This window comes from Macrobrachium nipponense, chromosome 36, assembly GCF_015104395.2.
Source record: "Macrobrachium nipponense isolate FS-2020 chromosome 36, ASM1510439v2, whole genome shotgun sequence".
Lineage (NCBI taxonomy): Eukaryota > Metazoa > Arthropoda > Malacostraca > Decapoda > Palaemonidae > Macrobrachium > Macrobrachium nipponense.
The window spans coordinates 65,421,890-65,447,170 of NC_087220.1; the positions used below are offsets into that span (position 1 = coordinate 65,421,890).

A 25,281-nucleotide genomic window follows, 5' to 3' on the forward strand; every position below is an offset into this window, starting at 1 on the left:
GAAACTCCAATACCAAAAGATTTGGATCATCTGTATACTAAAATTCATAATGTGGACTTTCATGACTTACATGTTCTAATGTACACTGTCTGTGATGTTCAAGGATATATGCATATTTTTTCAGTACAGACTCCTACTTTTTGCATAACCTAGGGAGAGGGAAATTCATATACAGGTTTTACCATATATTTTCAAACCGACAGATTATGTTTAGTACATAAAGGTAAAGAAAACACTAGTCCATCTACTTCATCAAGAGCGATGGAATCTGCGAGCACTCAACTCAACAGTACTCATATCACAGTCCTGTAAGGAAATACATAAAGGGAACGTCTAACATAAAAAAAAAAAGTCACTTTCTAAAAACAACATGTTTTCACAGACAAACTCACTATGTACTAAACAAAAGGCTGCAGCAATTTTCAGATAAAAAAAAAATTCTAATTTTCCACAGTCAAAAGTATGCATCTAGGTCTAACAGCACTCCTAAAAGTGAAAACTGGTCACTCATGGCATACTCATCATAAGGCCATATGTTTTGCAAAGTGGTGGATCTGTAATGAAGATATTAATTATTTTCTGAAAACTTGTTTTAACACAAACCCACCACTTTTAAGAGAACTTAGATTGTTTGCTTGTATGGTGTTTTTATGTTGCTTATTCAGTAACAGGACCAACAGCTTTACGTCACTTCCAAACTATGTTGAGAGTGAACTTCTATCACCAGAAATACACATATCTCACACCTAAATGGAATGCCCGAGAATCGAACTCATGGCCACTGAGGGGGCAGGCCAAGACCATACAGATCAAGTCACTGAGGTGCTGAGAGAGAGAACCTAGATGGATCTGATGCCCATAAATAATCTATACTAATAGCTGTTAGAGGTGCATGATCTGACACATTTTGGTTATTAGTCACACCATGGGTTGTACCTCTTCGAGCATAACATCATATGTGGACAATAAAAAATGTCTGATGCTTACTAAAGCAGTTAGGTGCAGTATCACGTAGCAACGGTGTCTATGCCAGCGAAAGGAAACATTTAATTTGCTAGGTCACTAATTACTAGTGATATGCAAATGCCTAATTAAAACATCTCTTCAATACACTGTGAAAAAGAAAGCTAAACATTAATATATGAAAGGTAAGGAAACGGTGAAACGAACAGATAACCAGCTATGACAAGGTTCACTATGCTTGAACACTCAAAGGACTAAATTATGGTAAGCACAAGGAAACTCTGTAACAAAAAAAGAAGCTAGAAGCAATTGCAATCAATGGAAAACTGGAATGAACTCAAGGAATGGCACTGATTTTCCAAGGGTATAATAAACCCTAATACTACATACATATGCAAATGAGAGGAAATAATAACTTTACAAAATAAAAATAAGCTATTAGAAAGATATCAAAAGTATATAAATTGATCAGCAAGACTAACAAGGAAAAAGGTGAAGAGATCAGCTTTTCAGAGAAACTCCTTGCAATTTGTAATTTGTATGCAGACAAGTACAAGCAGTCATAACATGTGACCAAGAGAAATGATGATCTTCAAAAAAAAAACAAATTAGGTGAAAATACCACCAAGATAGCAAAAATGGATTATGATGACATCAATCATGAGGAAATTCAAGCAATGCCAAACAAAATTCCTGGGGTGTAAGACTGCAGGTCTTCACAATTTATCATACACATTGAGAATAATCATTTTTCACTGAAAAGGAAGCTGTGGTGGAAAATTAAACTCTTTTTCTTTCTGGTGATATCTGAAGATTGCTGCAAACATTGGTTTGGCTCTTACCCAAAGTGTTATTTTTGTGCTACAATATGATCATGACAATAATGATCATGATAAAGTGGAAAAGAATTGCAGCTTTGCTTCGTGAGTTCTCATGTGTATCTGTTGCATCTGTTTACGTTAAACAACTGCTTTATTAAAAAACTACTTTTGTGCCTACTGCGAGTATAAGGCTTCTCCCAATTATGTATTCTACGGTTATCTAAATGATCAAAACTCCTTTGACATTCATTGCACATGTAGGTCTTCCCTCACATATGACACCTCATGTGTACTTTGAGATGACGAGAGAGAGAAAAACTACTTGGACATTCAGTACAAACATGAGCTTTATCTGTAGTGTGAATGCGCATATGTCTTTTGAGATGATTCTTTTCTGAAAAGCTAGTAGGACACTGTGTGCAAAGATATGGCTTTTCTCCCGTATGAGTTCTTATATGGAGCTTGAGCTGACCCGATTGATAGAAACTACGTTGACACTCGTACAAGTAAATGGTTTTTCTCCGGAATGAATTCTCATGTGTCTTCTAAGAGAATCTACACAAGAATAAGTACCTGAACATTCAGTGCAAACAAATAGCTTCCCTCTTCTTTGTAGGTTCTCTCCTGAATGAATTCTCATGTGTCTCGTGAGGATACATTTCATAGCAAAACTTTTTTGACATTCACTGCAAGTGTAAGGCTTCTCACTTGTATGAGTTGTCATGTGCTTTCTGAGAGTATTTTTGATTGCAAAACTTTTTTGACACTTGGGACAGGTGAAGTCTTTCTCTCCTGTATGAGTTTTTAAGTGTATTTTCAGACTATTTAAATAAGAATATCTTTTAGGACACACAGAACAAACATAAGGTTTCTCCTCTCCAGTGTGAGTTCTCATGTGCCTATTCAAACTATCTGAATGAGAAAACTTACTTGGGCATTCGGAGCAAACGTAAGGTTTCTCTCCAGTATGAGTTCTCATGTGGACCTTAAGAATTCCTTTATTACTACAAATTTTTTGACACACAGAGCACGTGACAGGTATGTTTATTTTACGTTTTCTCAAGGGAATTCCCACCTCAACTGAAGGAGGAACAATGCTTTGGTATTCAATGTTATTTCCGGGCTCCCCTTCCATCTCTGTGTTCGCTGAAAACATTTCCACATTTTTGCAATTATTTTCATTAGCTTCATAAGGGAATTTCTCACAAAAAATATTTTCACAAGAAAGGGAGTCTGAATCGTCTGTTACCACCATGTGCAACTGTACATTTCCTTCTCCAATTATTTTCTTTCCACTTTTTTTATCACAGCTCACAAAACCTTCCTCACCATTCTGACAGTTTCCTTCACTCTTTACAAACTGGCATGAATAGTCAACATCACAGTCATCACAGCCAATAAATTCTGGTTCTTCCTTGACTTCTGTAGAAGGCTCTAAATTCAAAGACCCATCAACTTTCCTTTCAGTGAATCCCTCTTTTAAATTTTCTTTTTGTTGCTCAGTTTTTGGTAATGCTGAGCCTTCAGCTGCCATTGCTATTTTCACGGGACCTTCAAGGTACTGTACTGAATCCTTGTTAGCTTTTCTGTAAAAAAAAAAAAAAATTTAAACAAAAAAAAAAAAAAAAAAAAAAAAAAAAAAATCAGTTACTTCAAAAGAAACTCCCAAACTGGACATAACTGAACTTCAGTGCAGTATACCATCTTAAAATATAACTGTTAGTCTGACAGGACGCTATTATGAAACTATACAATGGTTTCATGCCACAAACATATCCATTACTTTTTCTTTATTCCAAGTAAAAATCTATTCTTCCTCATTCAGTGATTATTTTCAATTTCACACCCTACTTCAAATACACAGTAATTATAAATGAAGTATTTCTTCACACTAAAAGTAGCATATAATTTGGCAAAACACACAATGTAAAAAAAACCTATATGTATTTCATAAGTCCAGGTACAAATTCTTAGCAATAAAGTATCATGAAGTATCATTTACCTTTAACATCCATGCATACAAATGTCTTCTCACTAATACAAAAATCTATTGTCTAATGCCTTCAGTATCTTCTGTGTGGTGTCAGAATGGAATATCCTGCATTCCTCTTAACATTACATTAGGAATCTCATGTTATTTTCTGTTAGGAGGAGCTCAACTATTAAAGAATTGGAATAAGTTGGACGTCATAAAACTCCATGAGAAAATTATGCCCAACAGGCCCAATATGTATTTGACCTCAACTAGATTAAATTGACTATTCACTGGTGGAAGATGACAGAGGCTGGGTGAAGGATGAAATAAAGTCCATGGAGTAAAAATTATGTTTTTCATCTAGATGTCGTGAATACCAGACACTGACCTCCCCAAACCTCAAAGTTTAGGTCTGAAAAAGTAGAATAATCTTCTACTAAGGAGAAAAGGAAACATCCTTATTTCCTACATCTAAACTAAACCACAATATACTGTTATGAATGACTGATCTCAGCAATGTGGACAGGTCAAGGACACATACCACATCTTGACAGAAGAGCCTGAAATGGCAAATGCAAATAGAAAGTCTTCCTCTGTGGAGCATACTTGTATTACACTTGATATTGCAATATAACAATTACGGGTAACATTATACGTATTGTAAAAGGTATGAACTGAAAAATAGCAACATTTCAAGATTAAATTTATGGACAAATATTTTGAGGTATACAAGGACAAGAAGTAGCAGCTTCTCTCAGGAAATCTTATGGGTGACTATTATTCTAATCCCCCACACTGAGCCACTGAGCTGAGGTCGTGTTGCGATACGTTGCCATATTGTCATTGTGGGCAATTCAAGCAATCTGAATGTTTTCCCACAAAATTTATCCAAATAGTATACTCCAAACTAGTAATTACAAATGATACACATTAGATTGCCAATGAAATTACTACAGTATGGCATGTCAATCGATGAGTGCCACTCTTAGGGGGTTAAGGACAATACTAATTACTAATTACAAACATTAGCCATGTATTTTCCCTGATGCTTACATTGTGGTCTATGTATTTCTTACCATTAAGGGAAATTCTTGGAATTTCCTCTAACATGCAGAGCTGTTCCCTAGTTCTTCCAATATCATCTTCAAGCAGAGCTCTACGTACCTTGGAATTACCTAAATTACTGCCAATCAGTGCTTGGTGAAACTGAACAATACCACGGCCTGGTTCCAACTTGAAGATCTATATACAGTAGTGCCTCAGGTTACGAAATTAATCCGTTCCAAAGCGGCCTTCGTAACCTGAGTTTTTTTGTATCTAGAACTAAGTTTTACATGTAAATTGCCTATTTCGTTCCAAGCCCTACAAAAACACCACAGTAAATTTTATAATAAAGCTAAATTAACCAATACAGTGTATGAAAATGATATTGTCATGTTACAATAAAGTTTTATACATACTTACCTGACAGATATATACTTAGCTATAGACTCCGTCGTCTCCGACAGAATTTCAAATTTCGCGGCACACGCTACCGGTAGGTCAGGTGATCTACCGCCCTGCCCTGGGTGGCAGGACTAGGAACCATTCCCGTTTTCTAATCAGAATTCTTCTCTTCCACCTGTCTCCTGCGGGGAGGCTGGGTGGGCCATTAATCGTATATATCTGTCAGGTAAGTATGTATAAAACTTTATTGTAACATGACAATATCATTTTTATACATTCAACTTCCCTGCCAGATATATACTTAGCTGATTAGCACCCATTGGTGGTGGGTAAGAGACAGCTAACTACTGAAATAGACAGGTAAACAACATATGTTGTAGGTATTAATAAACCTTGGTTCCTACCTTATTAGGCTGAAGACTTCGCGGCTACTGCCTTGGAGTCTGCTTAGCCTCAAGAGCCTCAGCGAGATATTGATCTATGGCTAAGAGTTTCTTGTGGGTCTGCCAATGGGGTCTTATCCACTTACTCGGCAGAGCCTAAAGGCTTTGTCATTGGGTGCTATTCTACTAACATGACAATACTACACCTTGTTCAAGGAGCACAACACCGATCCCGATCACCTGATCCTAACATTCATGTTAGTTCTAAGATTGTAAGGAGTTATCCCCGAACTCCTACAAACAACCAAAAACTCGAACATAAATTACACTTTCATTTATACAAAATATACAAAAAAAAATTTTGTACTCCCCGACTAGCCATACATACCCTTGATCCCCTACCAGCAATGACACTATGCGCCCGTGCGACATCCGTGAGCTTGCTAATAGAAAACCAAGCACATATCTGACAAGAGGGTTTATGTACGATAAAATCAAAATATTTTAAGGATCAGTCTTTGCTCCAAGACCCAGCACTGTATCTGCTGATACAAATGGACCTAGAGAGAAGCACTTCTCATAAGTCACTCTCACATCCTTCAGATAATGAGATGCAAACACTGAATTGCACCTCCAATACGTAGTCTCAATGATATTTTTAAGAGACATATTCTTTTGGAACGCCAAGGACGTTTGCTACTGCTCTCACCTCATGGGTCTTAACCTTTAGAAGACCGAAGGATTCCTCCGAGCAGTTCTTGTGAGCGTCCGTAATTACGCTTCTCACAAAGAAGGCCAAGGCGTTTTTGGACATGAGTCTTTTGGGGTTCTTCACAGCACACCAAAGACCTTGTTGACAAGCTCCCATCTGTCTCTTCCTCTCTAAATAAAATTTAAGAGCTCTCACTGGACAGAGAGACCTCTCTGTCTCTCTGCCTACGAGGTTAGATAGACCTTTTACTTCAAGCTTCTGGGCCAAGGTTTTGACGGGTTTTCGTTCTTCGCCAGAAACATTGTCTGGAACGAACAGATGGCAGCATCTCCTTTGAACCCCACTGTGGAATCCAGAGCGTGCAATTCGCTCGTCCTCTTGGCTGTAGCGAGAGACAACAGGAATAAGCCTTTCCTAGTGACGTCGCGGAAGGAAGCCAGATTTAAAGGCTCGAATTTATCCGATGAAAGGAATTTCAGGACCACGTCCAGATTCCAACTAGGTGTTCTAGGAGTTTCTGCTTTTGAAGTTTCAAAGGATCTAATTAAATCGTGTAGATCTTTGTTGTCTGCAATTTCTAGCCCTCGATTTCTAAATACTGAAGACAGCATGCTTCTGTATCCCTTTATTGTTGAGACAGATAGGTGTGATTCCTCTCTCAGAAAGAGGAGGAAATCGGCAATATTCACTATAGAGGTACTGGAGGAGGACAGCTTCTGACTCTTACACCACCTCCTAAAGACTTCCCACTTCGATTGGTATACTCTTCTCGTCGAAGCTCTGCGGGCTCTAGCGATAGAGCCCGCAGCCTTGCGAGAAAAGCCCCTCGCTCTGACAAGTCTTTCGATAGTCGAAAGGCAGTCAGAGCGAGACCTGGGAGGTTGTGATGAAACCTCTCGAAGTGGGGTTGTCTGAGTAGATCTGGTCTGTTTGGAAGAGATCTGGGGAAGTCCACTATCCACTCCAGTACCTCCGTGAACCATTCCTGGGCTGGCCAAAATGGGGCTATTAGTGTCAACTTCGTGCTCTTTGAAGCTACGAACTTCCTGAGCACTTCCCCCAGGATCTTGAACGGGGGAAAGGCGTAGGCGTCCACACCCGACCAATCCAGGAGAAACGCGTCTATTGCGAAGGCTCTCGGATCTTCCACTAGAGAGCAAAAGATCTCTACTCTTTTGGAGAGGAACGCCGCAAACAGGTCTATGTGAGGTCTCCCCCACAGGGACCAAAGACTTCGACACACTTCTTCGGTGTAGAGTCCATTCTGTGGGAAGGACCTGATTCCCCCTGCTCAGTCTGTCCGCTCTCACATTCTTTATCCCTTGTACAAATCTTGTGAGGAGAGTTATGCCTCTTTCTTCTGTCCAGTTTAACAGGTGTTTTGTTAACTGAAAGAGGGAGAAAGAGTGCGTGCCTCCTTGCTTGCGTATGTAAGCCAGAGCCGTGGTGTTGTCCGAGTTTATCTGTATCACCCCGCCTCTGACTATCTCTTCGAAGAACTTTAAGGCTAGGTGTATGGCCACTAGTTCCTTGCAATTGATGTGCCAGGACACCTGTTCCTTTGTCCAGGTGCCTGACACCTCCCTTGCTCCTAGTGTCGCTCCCCATCCCGACTCCGAAGCGTCGGAATATAACACTTGGTCTGGGTTCTGCAGGGCAAGCGATACGCCTTCGTTCTTTTGAAGAGGAAGGATCCACCACTTCAAGTGGTCTTTTATCTCTTGTGGAAGCGGGAAGATGTCCGAGAGTTGTCCCGTCTTCCAACTCCACACCCCTTTCAGGAAAAACTGAAGAGGGCGAAGGTGAAGCCTCCCCAGAGAGAAGAACTTTTCTAGTGAGGACAGGGTCCCTAAAAGGCTCAGATAATCCCTCGCTGAACTGCTCTTTCTCTCTAAGAAAGCTCGAGATTTTCGACAAACCTCGAGTGATTCTTTCTCGCGAAGGAAATACTCGAAAACCCCAAGAATCCATCTGAATCCCCAGATAGACCAAGCTCTGGCTGGGGATCAGCTGCGACTTCTCGAGGTTCACGAGTAATCCCAGCGATTCTATCATGTTTCTTGTTACTGATAAGTCCTCCAAGCACTGAATCTCCGACTTGGCCCTGATCAGCCAGTCGTGCTAAGTAGAGGGAGATGTTTATTCCCTCTAGGTGAAGCCATCTTGCCACATTCGCCATCAGGTTGGTGAATACCTGCGGAGCTGTAGACAGACCGAAGCACAGAGCCCTGAATTGAAAATCTTGTCTCCTATTACAAACCGAAGATATTTCTTTGACAAATGGTGAATGGGAACGTGGAAATACGCATCTTGCAAGTCCAGAGAGACCATCCAATCTCCTGGACGAAGAGCCGACATTACTGAAGCGGACGTTTCCATACGGAACTTCTTTTTCTGAACAAAGCGATTCAGAGCGCTTACGTCCAGTACTGGTCTCCACCCCCCCCGATGCCTTTGGTACTAGAAAAAGGCGATTGTAAAATCCGGGAGTGTGGATCCTGCACAAGTTCGATGGCCTCCTTTTCCCACATTTGTTCCACCATTTGAAGGAGAGTCTTTCTCATTACAGGGTCTCTGTACCTCGCTGACAGTTTCCCGAGGCATAGATGTTAGGGGAGGGCTGTCCTCGAAGGGGATTACGTATCCTTTCTTTAGGACCGAGACTGACCAAGGGTCGGCTCCCCTTTTTGCCCATACTCCTGCAAAGTTCAGGAGTCTGGCGCCCACTGGTGCTTGAAGGAGCAACAAGTCATTTGGTTTTTCTTGAAAGGTCTAAAGGAAGACCTTCCTCTCTTGTCAGAGCTCTTCTTTCTGGCAGGGGGACGAGCCGCTGCACCTCCACGAAAGGGCTGCTGAGGAGGACGAGAGTCCTTCTTAATCGTCGACACTACAGGACGTCCTTTCTTGGACGTTTGTACTAGTAGGTCCTGTGTCGCCTTCTCAGTTAGCGAGCGAGATATATCCTTCACTAACTGAGAAGGAAACAGATGATCCGACAGAGGGGCGAACAATAAAAGCAGTCCTCTGGCTCGGAGAAACCCCTTTTGATAATAGGGATCCATATACTGATCTCTTCTTCAGAAGACCAGCACCAAAAAGGGAAGCCACTTCTCCCGAACCGTCCTGTACTGCCTTGTCCATGCAAGACAGGACGCTATGGAGAATCTCTGGGTTTTTAAGAAACTCCGGATCTTTAGATTTGTTGGCCAGAACTCCGAGTGACCAATCCAGAAAGTTGAACACCTCTAAAGTGACAAAAAGTCCCTTTAGAAAGTGGTTCAACTCCGAAGTGCTCCACGTCGATCTGACCGATCCTAAAGAGTGACGTCTAGAGGGCCTCCACTAAAATTGGAAAGTCCGCATCTGCCGAGGCAGGAAGAGAAAGACCCATAGTCTCTCCTGTCCCATACCAAATACCTCTCTTTCCATGGAGTTTGGAAGGAGGCATGCAGAATACCGTCTTTCCCAACTCTTTCTTCTTATCCATCCCAGAATCTAAAGAATGGAGTGCCTTCTTCATGGAAATTGCAGGCTTCATTTTCAGAAAGGCCGAAGATTTTGCTGCAGCCGAGCTCGAAAAGAGAGAACGAGGAGAAGGAGGAGCCGCCGGACTAAGAGAGTCTCCAAACTCTTGTAGCAACAATGAGGCTAAGACCTTATAATTCGAGAGTCCTTCATTTGCAGGAGGTTCGTCATCAGACAAATCGTCCAAACCTCGATCAGACGAAGGAGAAAGCTCTCGTTTGGAGGGAGAGTCCTTCCAAGACCTCCTACGATCTGAAGGAGAGGAGCTTCTATTTGGAGAAGAGTCATAAATTCCAGGAAAGAGTCTCCGACTCCTGCCTCCTGGCTCTTGACTCTTGCCTCCTGACTCCTGCCTCCTGGCTCCTGCCTCCTGGCTCCTGACTCCTGCCTCCTGACTCCGGACTCCTGCCTCCTGACTCCGGACTCCTGGCTCCTGCCTCCTGACTCCTGCCTCTTGACTCCTGACTCCTGCCTCCTGACTCCTGACTCCTGCCTCTTGCCTCCTGGCTCTTGCCTCCTGGCTCCTGCCTCCTGCCTGGATGACTCCACACTCCTGGCTCTTGGCTCCTGCCTCCTGGGTGACTCCTCACTCCTGGCCGGTGCCAGACGTATGATCGGTTCATCCACGTTCGTACAGGAAGCCTCACCTCGAGTAGGAGCATCGATCTTGGCGGCCGATACCTCCATACGTCTGGAGGATCTTTTGATCGGAAGGGAAGAGTCTTTCCTTCTAGGAGGCTCCTTTGAAAGGACTCCTACAAAAGACAAAATCTGTTCTTGCATAGCCATCATGAACCTCTTCGTAGCCTCCTCTTTATCCTCTTCGGGAAGAGGGGAAGGAGGAGGGGAGGAGTCCATAGCCTCCACCTCCTGACTCCTTCTCACTCTGGTTGAAAGAATGGCTCTTCTTGCCTTCTTAACTCCCGAAGGAGACTCCTCAGGGAAGTTTTCTTTGGGCTCGGAGTCAATCGTCGGAGCCGTTCCAAACTCCTCTTGAGTGGTCGAGAGCGATCTGAATCCCTCCAATCACGTCTCGGAGATGAAGATCCCGACGACGAAAAACACTCACGCAGGACGCTTTTGCAATAGCGATCCTTGGCAGTCTGGGGTGTCACAGAAACCGCCGAAGGGACACCTGATCGGTGGGGATTCTCCACAACCTCCTTTCGGTTTTCGACATTCCTTCTCCTCTGGGCATGTGAGCTTGGAAGAGGTCTAGACCTAGGAGCGTTGCGGAGACCGACCAGATGCCCCCTCCACTACCACTGGGGACACTCATATCACTGTCCACTGAAATATCACTAGCCTTACCTTGTAGGGCAGCCATTTTGTTTTCCATCAACTTGAAGGCTGCTTTTAGATCCACAAGTTCTTTCGCTGAATCTACAGGTTCTGCAATAGGAGAAGGGGCTGCAATGGAAGGAGAAGTAGCAATACTTACCCTTGGGGAAGATCCCAAGCTAGGAATTAGTTCATTAGATCTCGAACTACTCAAACTTCTATAAGAAGCCTTCCTCACTCTTTCTCTCTCTAACTTTTTCAAATAATTAGTTAGATTCTTCCATTCATTCTCACTCAAATTCTCACATTCCTTGCAAGTATTAGTGAAAGAACATTCATACTCCCTGCAACCCTTGCATACAGTGTGAGGGTCTACCGAAGCTTTCGGCAACCTCACCTTACAGCCTACATTCACACAACGTCTCACAACCATTCCAGAGTCAGACATTTTTTAAAGAAAATCCAAAATCAAGTCCACAAAACAGTCCACAAAAGCGTATGCCAATCCAACAATCCAGATACGTCACCAAAAGTCGGTCAAGAAGATCAATTGCCGGTGAAAAAGAAAAACCAATCGAGAGGAACCAACAACAATGTTGATGGCCCGGGCGACAGAAGAATTCTGATTAGAAAACGGGAATGGTTCCTAGTCCTGCCACCCAGGGCAGGGCGGTAGATCACCTGACCTACCGGTAGCGTGTGCCGCGAAATTTGAAATTCTGTCGGAGACGACGAAGTCTATAGCTAAGTATATATCTGGCAGGGAAGTTGAATGTATAAAATTTTGTTTTCGTGCTATCATATATCGCATTATTTATATATGATAATGATTTTTTTTTCATTTCTGATGGTTGCATACTAAACTTCAGGCAATGACAAAAAAAAAGGAGCCAAAAATGAACTCTTAATCTTGAAAACTAAGAGCGCTGTGACTTTTTGAAAAAAATATTTTTTCTGCTTCGGCGCTCACTCCGAGACCGCCTCGGCATACGGGAGACGATTTTTATTATACCCCTTCGGCGTAAGAGGGTTAATATAACTATAATATAACATTTTCAAGTATTTCTTCTTGTGTATACCTATACGTATATGCAATGACATTTATAGAAGAAAAGGTCAAGTTTTGGAAAAAACAACCTCCCCGACAAAAAACTCTGGGTACAGGCCTGGGAAGTTAAGGTCTGCGGAGCCACATTGGATTCGAGGTTAGCTTAAAATCTGACTAAGGCAACTTCTAACCTATCGATACTATTACAGGTACTATCCTACTTACAACCAAGTTTGGTTCCGACCCACTGGTTGTAAGTCAGAATGGATGTAAGTCGAACCTTAGAAAGTGGCCAACATACTGGGTAGGGTATACTAACAAACCTTTGCTATATAAAAGTGCCTACTTAGTACTGTAATGTAATGTACAATCATTATTTCAATCTTTTTACCATAATGTACTTCTACTAATACATTTTAATCATTTATGTAATAGTATATATTACGTACAATCAGGCATTGAGTTACAATGGGGTTAGGTTCTTGCATGCATGTCCGAAGTCGATTCTTACGTAAATTGGTTTGCAATTCAGTCTACAGTACATTTAATACCAAATGATGCTGCAGATAGGGCAGGGTAACTCAAACTGATGCTGCCTGAGTGATGAGAGTTCTCATGCCTGAGTGATGAGAGTTCTCATGAGATGGCGCAGTGCCAAGTAACTCAATGGTCAACTGTCTGAAGTATGGTTCTAAGTACGAGTGATCGTATGTCGAGTAGGTTGTAAGTCGGACAGTACCTGTATCGTATTATTTATATACCTCGTCATCTATAAACACTGTAGCAGTAGTTAGGAACTTATGAGTATCCATTGACAATAAATTGTTAATGAAAAACCATATAATGCATATTGCAAAAACCTGAAACTATCATATTAGAATATGTAACTGCATTTACTAGAAAATATTTAAAGGAAGATATACTCTGAAAACAGCAATTTGTAACAAAATACTTTCAAGGCTTGACTACTGCAACCTTAGGTACTATATACTATTGTCTCCCTCACTACCTACTAAGAAAATTGCAAGGAGTATAAAACAGAGCCACCAGCTTAATAAAAGGTCTACGTTTCTGTGACAGAATAACCCCAGAACTAATTGTGCTAGTACAGTATATTGACACCCTCTAAAAGTAAGAATAGAATACAAAATATTTCTTCACAGTCTTTAAAGCACTAAAAAATAGTGAACCAACATAGGATATGAGAAACTGCTCATGTTTCTTTAGACCTGAAATGAATATTGTGATCAGAACATGCCAGAACAAATTGTAAGTCAATCGAGAGAGTAGGGGGAAACACCGCAGTGGATCCATCGTCATTGCGTGGATCAGCCTTATTCACTCGATATTTATAATTGGTGAAACAAGAATACACTGACATCTTTAAGCATACTATTCAAAAGATTGTAGCTTTGTCAACATAATGTGATATATGAAAGCACCATACAAACTAAAATAGGCATGTGAAGTCTTCGTAAAATATGTTTCGGTGGTTTTATCCTTACTGCCATCACAACTGAGACTTCACAGTGCTTATTTGATTTTAATTATACAGGGTTTGGCCTTAATTCACTCCAAATTGCACTTGAACTAGGTTGTTGTTCCTGGTTCCTAAGCGCTCACTCCACAAACACAGTTGCAGGCAGCACACGACTACACGGTTTATGAGGTGCAAAGCTTTATTCCCTTAATTTTTTACTTTACTCTTTATTTAGTTTAACTTTACTTTGTAACTTCAAAATGTTTATTTAATTCATGTCTATTATCCCTTTTATGCAACCAAATTAGTAACCACGAAAATTACAGATATTGGTATTTCTACAGAAGCAGTCCGCACGGACTGCAAGGAACGTAACCGCGGATACGACATCCACTTGGGATTGGGGCGTCCAATGTATTTCACCGTGTTTAGTACTGGCCCCTGGGGGTTAATTACAGTCATCCGAATAAATATTACTTAAAATTCTTGTTCAGGAGGTATAACTGCTTAGAAAAACCGCAACTGCCACAGTTTAGGCTGCCGTGGATAAGTACCCTAGATCTACCCAGATATTTCTAAAGTAGATACAATCAGACGGCAAAATGACTCATCGTTGCCAATTTAGTGGAGCTTCACACATACGCCGATGCATTGATGCATTTACAAACCATTTCCATGAATTTTAGTTGTCATAGTAATGCAATAACGATAACATTGCTCTAATAATATGTATATATACATACTACAAATAGATACGCTAATTTCACTTATTTCCCCTGTTTTGTTTAAGTCTTATACCCAGTTTGGAGGATATACACATACCAATTGGCAACACTGATAAACAATAGAAGAGTGCGAACAACGCCGTAGGTACTGTTCACAGCAAAACTGTTGATATTTGAGTCAGGAATCTATTTATTTTTTCAACAATGAATATTTTCAAATTAATAATCATGAATATGTAAAAAATTTATGCAATTCATGACCTTATACCGCTATTTAATTATTTATTTAAATAATTATCTAGTGTACGCTTCTTTTTCTTCTTCTACCAAAAAATCGTAATGTCCTTCATAAGCCGTGGTTGGTGTTTTTGTTTACGATTTTTGAGAAGAAAGTGCCCCAGCGTCTATGGGTACAAGTGGTGTGCGGATTAAGCACATGTAATAGGAAGTTTATTGACACAACCGACTCCGCAAACATTGAGATGGCGCCAATCTTCGAAATATTCGTAATTGTAAGTAAAAATTTTGAAAGCGTCATGGAGGTACGTGTGCACTGCGTAGAGCCAGACTTTCATTAACCTCTGTTTAATCTAAAAATATGACCTTAATTTCTAACTTATGAGAAAATACTTACTTCGAAAGAAGAGTAGAGGTCTCGACCTCTTGCTCTCACCACCAATACCTAACTCGTGAATGGTGCCTTGGTAGATCCAGGGTACTTATCTGCGGCGGCCTAGACCATGGCAGTTGCGGTTTTACTATCTATGCAGTTTTACCTACTGAACAAGAATTTCAAGTAATATTTATTCGGACGACTGTAATTAACCCCCTAGGGGCCAGTACTAAACACGGCGAAATACATTGGACACCCCAATCCCTGGTGGATGTCGTATCCGCGGTTACATTCCTTGCAGTCCGTGCCGACTGCTTCTGTAGAAATACCATGGTCCCAATCTCTGGTGTCAGAACATGTTAAATTACTTGGAGCACCTACAGATTCGCAGGCCCACTCGACCGCCGACCAAAATCGGCGGAAGAACACCAAAACCAATATGGCGGCGATACCAAAACAACAACAAACAAAGTAGGGAGCGACTACACATCCGCGGACGATCGATTTGTGTGTGCTGTCAGTAAGGCCGTGGCGGAACAGCGCTTCGCGACTTATCCGCATATTCAGAGATTCTTGGCAAGCACGGCATGTTCTGGCAAGAAGTAATGTTGCGCTGCGCGCGCTAGCCACAGGGGTTACAGTAAGGCCGTGGCGGAACTACGGGAGCTCCGACCGCCGTGTCAGCCTTCACATCAAGTGGCCCGGGAATCTGTAAACTACCAAATTACTTTACGGAGGATGGCTCCATACGCGGTGGAAACTGGATCCACTAGCCCAGTCTGTTGTTCACCCTATTTAATCATTGCCATCAAGAGTAGTACCTAGCTACTACCTATAACTACAGTAATATAACGCCCGAAGTGAAGATCATAGTACAAGGAGAAAGCAACTCAAAGAAAAACTAGACTCCCACTCAGCAGAAGTTACGATAGGTATACTACCTACTAGGTAGCTACTAGCTAGGTACTAGGCTACCACCTAGGCTACTGACGAGGAAACACTTAGGCTAAAGACAATTAGGCTATAAATCATAAGCAGCAACTTATTTTGAAAACGTAGAGGGAATCATCCCTGTTGAGGGAAAAGTTTTTTTTATTACCTTTAAACACAACCACAATTAATATTGGCAGCAAATATCGATTATGGTAAGTTGATAATGCTCCCTGATCAGGGGCTGCCACTTCTCTACAACAGTATTTCCCTAAACAGCAGCTCAAAATTCCCTATAATGGTTCAAAATTCCCCAAATAACATTCAACGTCAATATCCATTGCAAAACGTTAATAAAATCCAATAAATATATACAATTCTAATCTACAAATGTTTACTCTTAAGTTTTAATAATAAAACGGAAGTGTATAAAAAAGGGATTTACATAACCATATATGTATATATGGTTTTTAATATAGGTACTTACTCAGGGCTGAAGTAATTGCTTGCTTGAAGAAAACGAAATGAATCTTGTATCTTAACGGTTGCTGATTTATGACGGTGTTATCGTCTCACCGCTGTCAGATATCATTGCCAAAGCAAAAAATTCATGAGTTTTATTTAGGGATTAAAACGATTGATAGTGGATGATGGTCATGGTCGAAATTCCCTAGATTATCAGCAATCGCCAATATTCCACAAGCTCCTCTAAAAGTTTCTAGGGATATTTCCCTAAACGAGGGAGCCTTGATCCTGAGGGTTGGCTCTACGTAGTAGTAGTAGTGGACTAGATTTGCCTATGCAACGGCTACCTTACTACTCCTTAGCTTGTGTTTGTTTATTTATTGTCTGTTACCATAGTATACTTTTCTATAAATTCCTTCATTTTATTTTCATTCGACAAATCTTCAAACAGAAGGATATGAACTATCAATTATTTGTCTTGGAAGTTGGATACCTCTGGTTCAAAAGTTCTTTAGTAGTAGTTACCACAGAGGTTGGCCTCTGGTGCGGTTCTCTTAATCGTTGTACTACTTGGTTTCAACGTAGTGGCATGAAGTGATCATTTTTTTATCTATACATCTATGAACAGTTAAGTACAGTGTTAGTCTTGGTATCTTCATTTCATTTAGACTTATATTATCTTTTAATCTTTTTCCCGTTATTTACCTCAACCATTTTCTAGTCTAGCTGTATTTCATAAAAATTGTTTTAATACTCGTTTTTTTTTCTCTATAAAATTACAAAATTAATTTCTCATTACTCATCTCATCATCACTTTTTCATCAGAGTTGTGTAGGATTTTAGGTCTTTAAAGCTGTTCATGTTAAGGTAATCTGACACGTTTGTTTGCATGGTGTTTTTACGTTGCATGGAACCAGTAGTTATTCTATCACCAGAAATACACATCTCTGACTACTCAATGGCTGACACATTTGTTACTATTGCTTTAATACTTTTATGCTGCATATCTTGATGCAGTCAGCACTGTTTCTTGTAGGTACCTATTCATTTGGTGTAAATTTATGTTTTGCTTGTTTACCTTAAAAACTGTCATCTCTATGGAAATAACATTAATAAATGTTAATCTTTTCAAGTATTATGTATCAGCTATAGCTTTTATATATCCTGAAGTCTGTATGACATGTCATGCTCTGATATAGATTTTATTCATGTGTTCTCAAAAGCTGTCTCATGAGTTACTAATGTTTCATTTGTTTCACGATCATTATGCCCTTTATGAATTAAATGTTTAATAAACTATCTAACCAGGCACAAACATAAATAACATAAATAACTTTAAGAAGATATAGAATAGTAATGATAGAATTAAATACATACAAAAGTATGTACTAAATGTGTTTGCCTGATGCTTTCATTCTGAGCAGACGCTACCTTTTTGTACAGCATTTTTTCCCCCTATTATGTAATTTCAAATATCTAATGAATATTTCATAAAACTTTCTTGTGTGTGCAGGGCTTGTTAAAGATGTACTAGTAGAGTAATTTAGTTATTTATACAACAAAGCATACACAAATTTACAAAATCCTTATAGTAGTACTGTCAAAAACAACATAAGCTACAGTACAGGAATAAAGGCTAGGTAACCACATAGCTCTTGCAGATTTTATGTATCTACTACACACTAAACGTTACATACATTATTAGCTGACGACCAGAGAGTAGAGTAACTTTGCAATCGAGGCCAATTTACTAAACCTTCTAATCTAGATTGTCAAAAGTAGGCTGTCACTCATTTTATGGTTAATTATACAGACTTGTATACTAAACATTCTAAAAAATTATCAAAATTAGTTGTTTGATGAAACATGTTTTACAAAGCCCCATTCTCCAAAGCTCTCAGCTTGCTAAGTTTAGCCAGAATGATATTTTAGTAAGTCCATTGGTGTTCACTGAAACACCCAAAATGCTGATGTTTTATGCTTCACAAGAAAAGTTCAGAAACAGCTTGCCTTTAGTAACCTAAATTTAAAAACATCCAACAGATGGCTGGCATTAGTATGTATTTTCAGCAGAAAAAAGTTAATTGTCAGGAGAGAATAGAATTAAAACAAGCAATAGAATGTCTCTAGATGATTTATATATACATTCCTTAAGTTACAATAATCCTAATGACATCAAGCACCATAAAGTACTTAGTGCTTTAAACTCTAAATACAAAAGCATATAGGGGAGCTGGAAAAGTGAAGTGGACATCAAAGGATTTTTTAAACAAATCTATATCATCCGGTTAGGGGAAATGTGCTATATCTCAATACATATAACTAGCCAACAGAATCATGTCTACTTGTTGTTTTGTTGTTTTTGATTAAGCTGACCTTGTGTCAGCACGGGCTCTTGCTCACAGAGCAGCCCGTAATAAAATGACTACTTCATTTAGAAATTTTCTTTTCATATAAAGTTTTAACCACAGATATAAAAGCCTAGATGCTGCATCGGCCGCTGGCTGAATAGGCTGGCGCACGTCATCAGGCCCGCCATCTTGGCGCGGTAATTCAAACAATGCAGCAGTGTTCGCCCCGTATTCGCGGGGGATGCGTACCAGACCCCCCCGTGAATAGTTAGAATCCGCGAATGTTTGGAACCCCTATAAAAGCGCTAAAAACAGCCTATTTTGTTAGTTAAAACTTAAGAAAAACCACTAAAAATTTTCATACTTGGTTTTTTTAATAGTTTTATCACAAAAAGTGCATTTTATGACGAAATTGATCATAAAAACCAGGAATTTGTGGATATTTCTCATAGAAAAATACCGCGAATGCGCGAATTTTCCGCGAATAACGCGGGGAAACGTTCCCGAGAGAAATCCGCGAATGTGTGAGTCCGCGAATCCGGAGAACGCGAATACGGGGGGTCCACTGTATTCGCTTAATATTCTACGGATTTTCTTGTCTGATGGCTCGTTACATAATTCCCTACAAGGATCTAATAAAATAAAGTTGTTCCTTATTGTTTGAAAGTTAACTTACAATGACTTTGTTTTAGCAGGTAGGGGGAGGGGGGCTAGTTGTACACAAATGTTAATATTTACCCATAACTATTGCTGTAAACAATAATTTGAAATGCTGTGAGAAGACAGCCTACGAAAAAAATGGTTAAAACAATACTGTTTAAGGGCCATTAGGTCAATATGGTAAATCGTGTATGTTGGACACTAATTTGATGTTTCTCGATTTCTTTCACTGCATTATAGCTATGTAATATTAAAGTGTTAATCTGGTCCTTGTAATAAGAACTAAATGGCCAAGCAAGGCACATAATGAGTTTTTGTTGATGTTTTGATATAGCCTGCTAATTTCATATCAATGCATATAGATTATCATTACAATGTAGTATCATTAACCCTTAAACGCCGAAGCGGTAAAAATCAAAAACTCCCCCGAATGCCGGAGCCGATTTTGAGTGAGCGCGGAAGCGGAAAAAATAATTTTTTCAAAAAATCACAGCGCGCTTAGTTTTAAAGATTAAGAGTTCATTTTTGGCTCCTTTTTTTGTCATTGCCTGAAGTTTAGTATGCAATCATCAGAAATGAAAAATAATATCATTATCATATGTAAATAATGCGATATATGGTAGCAAAAAAAAATAAATTCATACATAATTGTATTAAAATCACGCTGTGCAAAAAACGGTAAAAGCTAACGAGTTTCTTTCTTTTTCGTTGTATTGTACACTAAATTGCAATCATTTTGATATATAATACATTGTAAAACAATAAAAGCAACACCGGAAAAATATTATCACAAAATTATGTACGAATTCACCGTAATTCTAAATATTGTTCTAGAGACTTCCAATTTGTTTCAAAATGAATACAAATGATTGAATATTACGATACTGTAGGAGTTTTAGCTTACAATTGCGTTTTTCGACCATTTTGGTAGAGTCAAAGTTGACCGAACGTGGTTTTTTTTCTATTTATCGTGATTTATATGCAAATATTTAGAAAATGAGAAAAGCTACAACCTTCAAATATTTTTCCTTTTATTTTACATGAAATTGTGCACATTTTTATATATAAAACTCTATGAAATGCCTAATATGAAACGGAGCAAATTTTCCGAGAATTCGATGTACGCAATTCGGAGATTTATGGAGGAGAATCCGCGCGCGGAGGGAAGGAAAGTTTTTTTCATAAATTCACCATAAATCGAAATATTGTGCTAGAGACTTCCAATTTGTTGCAAAATTAAGTTAAATAGTGGAATATTACTACAATATAAGCATTTTAGCTTACAATTGCGTTTTTCGACCATTTCAGTAGAGTCAAAGTTGACCGAAGGTTGAAATTTTGGCACTTATCGTTATTTATATGGAAATATTTCAAAACTGATAAAAGTTACAATCATGAGTATTTTTTTGTTGTATTTTAAATAAAATTGCGCACATTTTCATATATAATACTTCATGTAACGGATAATTTAAAACTGCAAAAATTATGTCAAAGTGACGAAATAATTTTTGAGATGTGTCACTGATACTTTTTAGTGCGATAAGAAAGAAATTCGCGCTTGCGCGCCTGCGTAACGATTGTAAACAAAACAACGCCTTGATCCGTGAACTCCCAGCATCCCCCAAGGCGCGTGATTCAAAAGTTTTCGGCTGGTAGGCCTATAAGTATTTTTCCGCGAATTTTTAAAAAAACCTTTTTGAGCCGACGTATGGTACGTCCATTCGGAAATCGGGGGAGATTTTGACTCGACGTTTAATACGTCCATTCGGCGTTTAAGGGTTAAACTGTTGGAAACAGCAATGAAAAAAAAACTTGTTTAAACTGCTGGGAATATTTATAAATAAATGCACAGATGTACAATAAATGTTATATATACATTCAATGTAAGAACAAATATCATGAAAATAAATCATTGTGCAATACATTTTGAGAGTTGTTACATCAAAGTATAGGCTTAATGACCCATAAAGCCAGCCATAGCTTTAAATTTATACATGTGTGACCAAACCAATGAACAGTTAGCTGAAAAAAAATTAGACTGGCCTTATGATTGTGGCCTAGGCTGAAAGGCGCCGGGGGGGGGGTGTTACTATGTTCGGGTGTACAGGGTTGCTTGTCAGGATTGGCTCATTTTGGCAATTTTGGTCTATAGATGGGTCCCCTTCTGGAAGGGTAGAAGTATAGAGATGGCCCAGGCCCTTATCCCAAATAAGGTATAATAATTTGGGTCCTTGACAACACAGGTCTAGAGATGAGCTATATTGAACTGTTAATGCTTGCCATAATGATATATCCTAGTCTGAGCAAATTAAAGGTAGTTTTGTGAAAAATTTAAGTTCTATATAATTATTTCACCATATAAAATTAGGTCTAGAGATAGGTCACTTTTGCCACTAGGCGAGGTCTCTTGATCCCCCCTAAATTTTCCAAAGCCAGGTCTAGAGGTCAGAATTCACTGAGGAGCATTCCGTTCCGAAAATTGGAAGAACCCCCCTCAACCCCCCAGGCTCAAAGGAGCAGGCAGAGATGCAAAGGCTAGATAACACAGAAATCCTAGTTATTCTAGGGCCTACTGTAGTTTATTTTAGGCTCAACCCTACAGTTTTATGACTTAAGCTTGTAGGCCTGTGCCAAAAATTATATTGGGGGATTTTTTAACAGAGCACTTCGAGAGAAAGATTTTACTTAAGTTGCACATATCCATAGCTGTAGGCCTACTTTAGTAATCTGTCTTATCACAGCATTTCAAATTATTTACAGCAATAGTTATGGGTAAATATTAACATTTGTGTACAACTAGCCCCTTTCCCCCTACCTGCTAAAACAGTCATTGCAAGTTAACTTTCAAACAATAAGGAACAATTTTATTTTATTAGATCCTTGTAGGGAATTATGTAAGATTTGCAACGAACCATCAGACAAGAAAATCCATGCAATATTAAGCGAATAGTGGCCAAAAAACGTCATATACTGCAGCCTGCTGCATTGTTTGAATTACCGCGCAGCCTGCTGCATTGTTTGAATTACCGCGCCAAGATGGCGGACTTGATGACGTATGTCCGGCCGGCCGATGCGGCATCTAGGCTTTTATATCTATGGTTTTAACCATCTATTTCCAAGGCAGTAGACCTGCATAGTAACCACATGGTATAAAACCACTCTCTAATGCACAGCTGTCAACTAAATCATGAAGAGTTATGGATTTCAGAGGTTTTCAAATCAAATCCTTCTAAACTACAGTTTCCTCGATAATATACAACTAACCCCACACAGAAAATCCATATAAAATCATTTACAAAAACCTGAATAGTGTTAGCTGCGATTTCTTAACAGTACAGTCGACCCCCAGATTTGCAAATAGCTAGAACCAATGAATCTTTGACACCCCTCTCAAAACACTCATATGTACGTATCTTCCTATTTTGATAGTTAAAAAAAAAAAAAAGCTTAAACCTCTATTTCAATAGTTTTATCACAAAAAATGCATTTGAGAAAAAAAGGGGTCTTTTTTTCCACAGGTCCCAGAACAGTCCACACTGAAAACTGGTCAATCACTCCATAACCTTTACCAGATACACATTTTCTTGTAAAGTATGCAGTGGGTCTGCGGGGAAAACAATTTAACTTCATTTTCAAAATATCTGTTTTAACACAAACCCACTACTTTAATTGAACAAGAATTTAGTAGCTATATAGAGATGCTTTGATGCTTTGATATTGTGTGAGCTGTAATTAAAATTTTACAAAATAAAAATTATTAATTAGAAAAAACTTTTATAACTTGGTAAAATTTACGATTTTCTTGTAAAAGAGCCCCCGCATGGGGTTTGTAAATAGACATTTTCAACTTCTCATGGAAGGTAGGGAAAATAATAATAATAAAAAAAAAAAATTTTGCACACTGTGCATTTGCAAATCTTCCTCTTTCCACCGATGTGTTTTTTCTTAAATTAGCAGACCTCAAGTTTCCCCGGCCTGGGGTGCTGAATATTGATTTTTTTCCTCGGCTCCTAAGGGTTAAGTAATGCCTACAGTGCACCACATGAGGTACACTGACAGAACTAGCCCCTATGTGGAAAAACTATATAAACTGTTATGATACAGGATTGTAGGACAAGAAGTTTATTGGTTGAAGACAGGTGAACCAACAGAGGTCTTGAGGGTAACAAAGGTTCATGATTTGGACTGAGCCTTGCAAGTCAAGAGGTGGGCAATAAATTAAAAAGAAAACTGACCTTTAGCTAGGTAATAAGGTACAGTACTCGGATATCTATATGTTATTTGAAAGGAAGCATTTACGTAATTTGCTAAGTTACACATTGCAAGTGATAGGCACATACCAAATCAACCCATCTCTTAAATTTGGAGTGGGACAAGACAGCCAAACATGAAAATATTAACGCAAAGGAAACAGAGAAACAAGAAAACGCTATACTACTTGAACACTCAAAGCACTAAACTAAGGTAAGCACAAGAAAAGACTGCAACAAGAATTAAGCAAAAACCCAAAACATGTAATATAAGTGAATACAAACATAGACTTTGACAATGAAACTTAAATGACTGCACAAAGGTATAACAAAACTTAATTTACAAGTGAAAGGAAACACTAATGTAAAGATATCAAAAGTACAGACACACCAGAAGATAAACAGCAGCCAATGTGCACAGATTTCTCTTTAAAGGGACTCCATATCACTGGTTAGAAGACAGGTACAAGAACTTCTGACAGGTAACCAAAGGAAATGATGATCATAGCTCATAAACAGGGACAAGTGAAAATACTACCAAAGAATAGCGACTGAAATGTATATGATAGAAAATAGGCAGAATTTAATCAATTTAAATGAATCATACCAAACTGAAGCAATTTTGAAAAAAAAAAGTCTGGGGAGTGAGACAGGTGTTAATGATACACTAGACATACTAAGCACAACCAGTTTTTCTCTGACAGGGATGCTCTGGTGGAAAACTGAGCTCTTCTTCTCTCTGGGTGATGTCTGAAGATTGCTGCTAACACAGGTTAGGCTTTTGCAAAGTACAGTGTTTATGTTAAAATTAATACGTTATGATGGTGGTAATGATGATAATAATACAGCGAAAAAAACTCCAACTTTACTTCATGAGTTCTCAAAGGTAATATGCATTTACATGAGAAAATTGCTAGTATACAGTAATGGAAAAACTATACTGATGCCCAAGGTTTTATCCAGTATGATTCTTCATGTGTATTGTAAGATTATCTAAACGATCAAAACTTCTCTGACATTCATTGCAAGTATATGTCTTCCCTTTTGTATGACACCTCATGTGTGCTTTGAGATGACCAGAGAGAGAAAAACTACTTGGACATTCAGTGCAGGCATAGGGCTTCTCACCTGTGTGAATCTGCTTATGCCTTTTAAGGTGGGTCATGTGAGAAAAACTACATGGACATTCTGTGCACGAGAATGGCCTTTCCCCTGTATGAATTCTCATATGGTTTTTGAGGGAACTCAGTTGTGCGAAACTACTTTGGCAATCATGACAAGTGTAAGGCTTCTCTCCAGTGTGAGTTTTCAAGTGTCTTTTCAGACTATCTGCACGAGAAAAACTGACATGACATTCAGTGCAGACAATTGGTTTCTCTTCTGTAAATGACTTCTCTCCTGTATGAGTTGCCATGTGTTTCCTGAGCCTACTGGAATGAGAATAACTTCTCTGACATTCACTGCAAGTGTAAGGTTTCTCCCCAGTGTGAACTCCCATGTGAAGTTTGAGATTACTTGCGATTGCAAAGCCTTTGTGGCATTTAGGACAAGTGAAAGGTGTCTCTCCAGTATGAGTTCTCATGTGGATTTTGAGACGACTTGAGATGGCAAAGCTCTTTTGGACACCAGTGGACAAATTTAAATGGCTTCCCT

The 25,281-nt window shown here is 39.3% G+C and overlaps 2 protein-coding genes across 2 annotated transcripts in view; both read right to left on the reverse strand.

Annotated features, from left to right (window-relative positions):
- LOC135203804 (gastrula zinc finger protein xLCGF3.1-like) overlaps positions 1-16,091 on the reverse strand; it is a 124,415-nt gene extending 108,324 nt beyond the window's left edge. Inside the window, exon 1 of the mRNA XM_064233780.1 lies at positions 16,072-16,091. The gene's annotated coding sequence lies outside the window, so the exon portion shown is untranslated. The remainder of the gene's footprint in view (positions 1-16,071) is intronic.
- Positions 171-25,244, reverse strand: LOC135203480 (zinc finger protein 658B-like). The gene is made up of 2 exons (XM_064233202.1): positions 24,594-25,244; positions 171-3,370 (listed from the first exon to the last, which is right to left on the reverse strand). Exons 1-2 carry the CDS (start codon positions 25,208-25,210, stop codon positions 2,236-2,238), a joined length of 1,752 nt encoding a protein of 583 aa, XP_064089272.1. The 5' UTR covers positions 25,211-25,244; the 3' UTR covers positions 171-2,235.
- Between the last annotated feature and the right edge of the window lie 37 nt (positions 25,245-25,281).

What these genes read in the sequence shown, in the direction of transcription:
- LOC135203480 (XM_064233202.1), bottom strand. Translation starts at nt 25,210, where the DNA reads ATGAGAACTCATACTGGAGAGACACCTTTCACTTGTCCTAAATGCCAC. An exon ending in ACAATACACATGAAGAATCA is followed by an intron (nt 3,371 to 24,593) that starts TACTGGATAAAA and finishes TTTTTTTTACAG; the next exon opens with AAAAGCTAACAAGGATTCAG.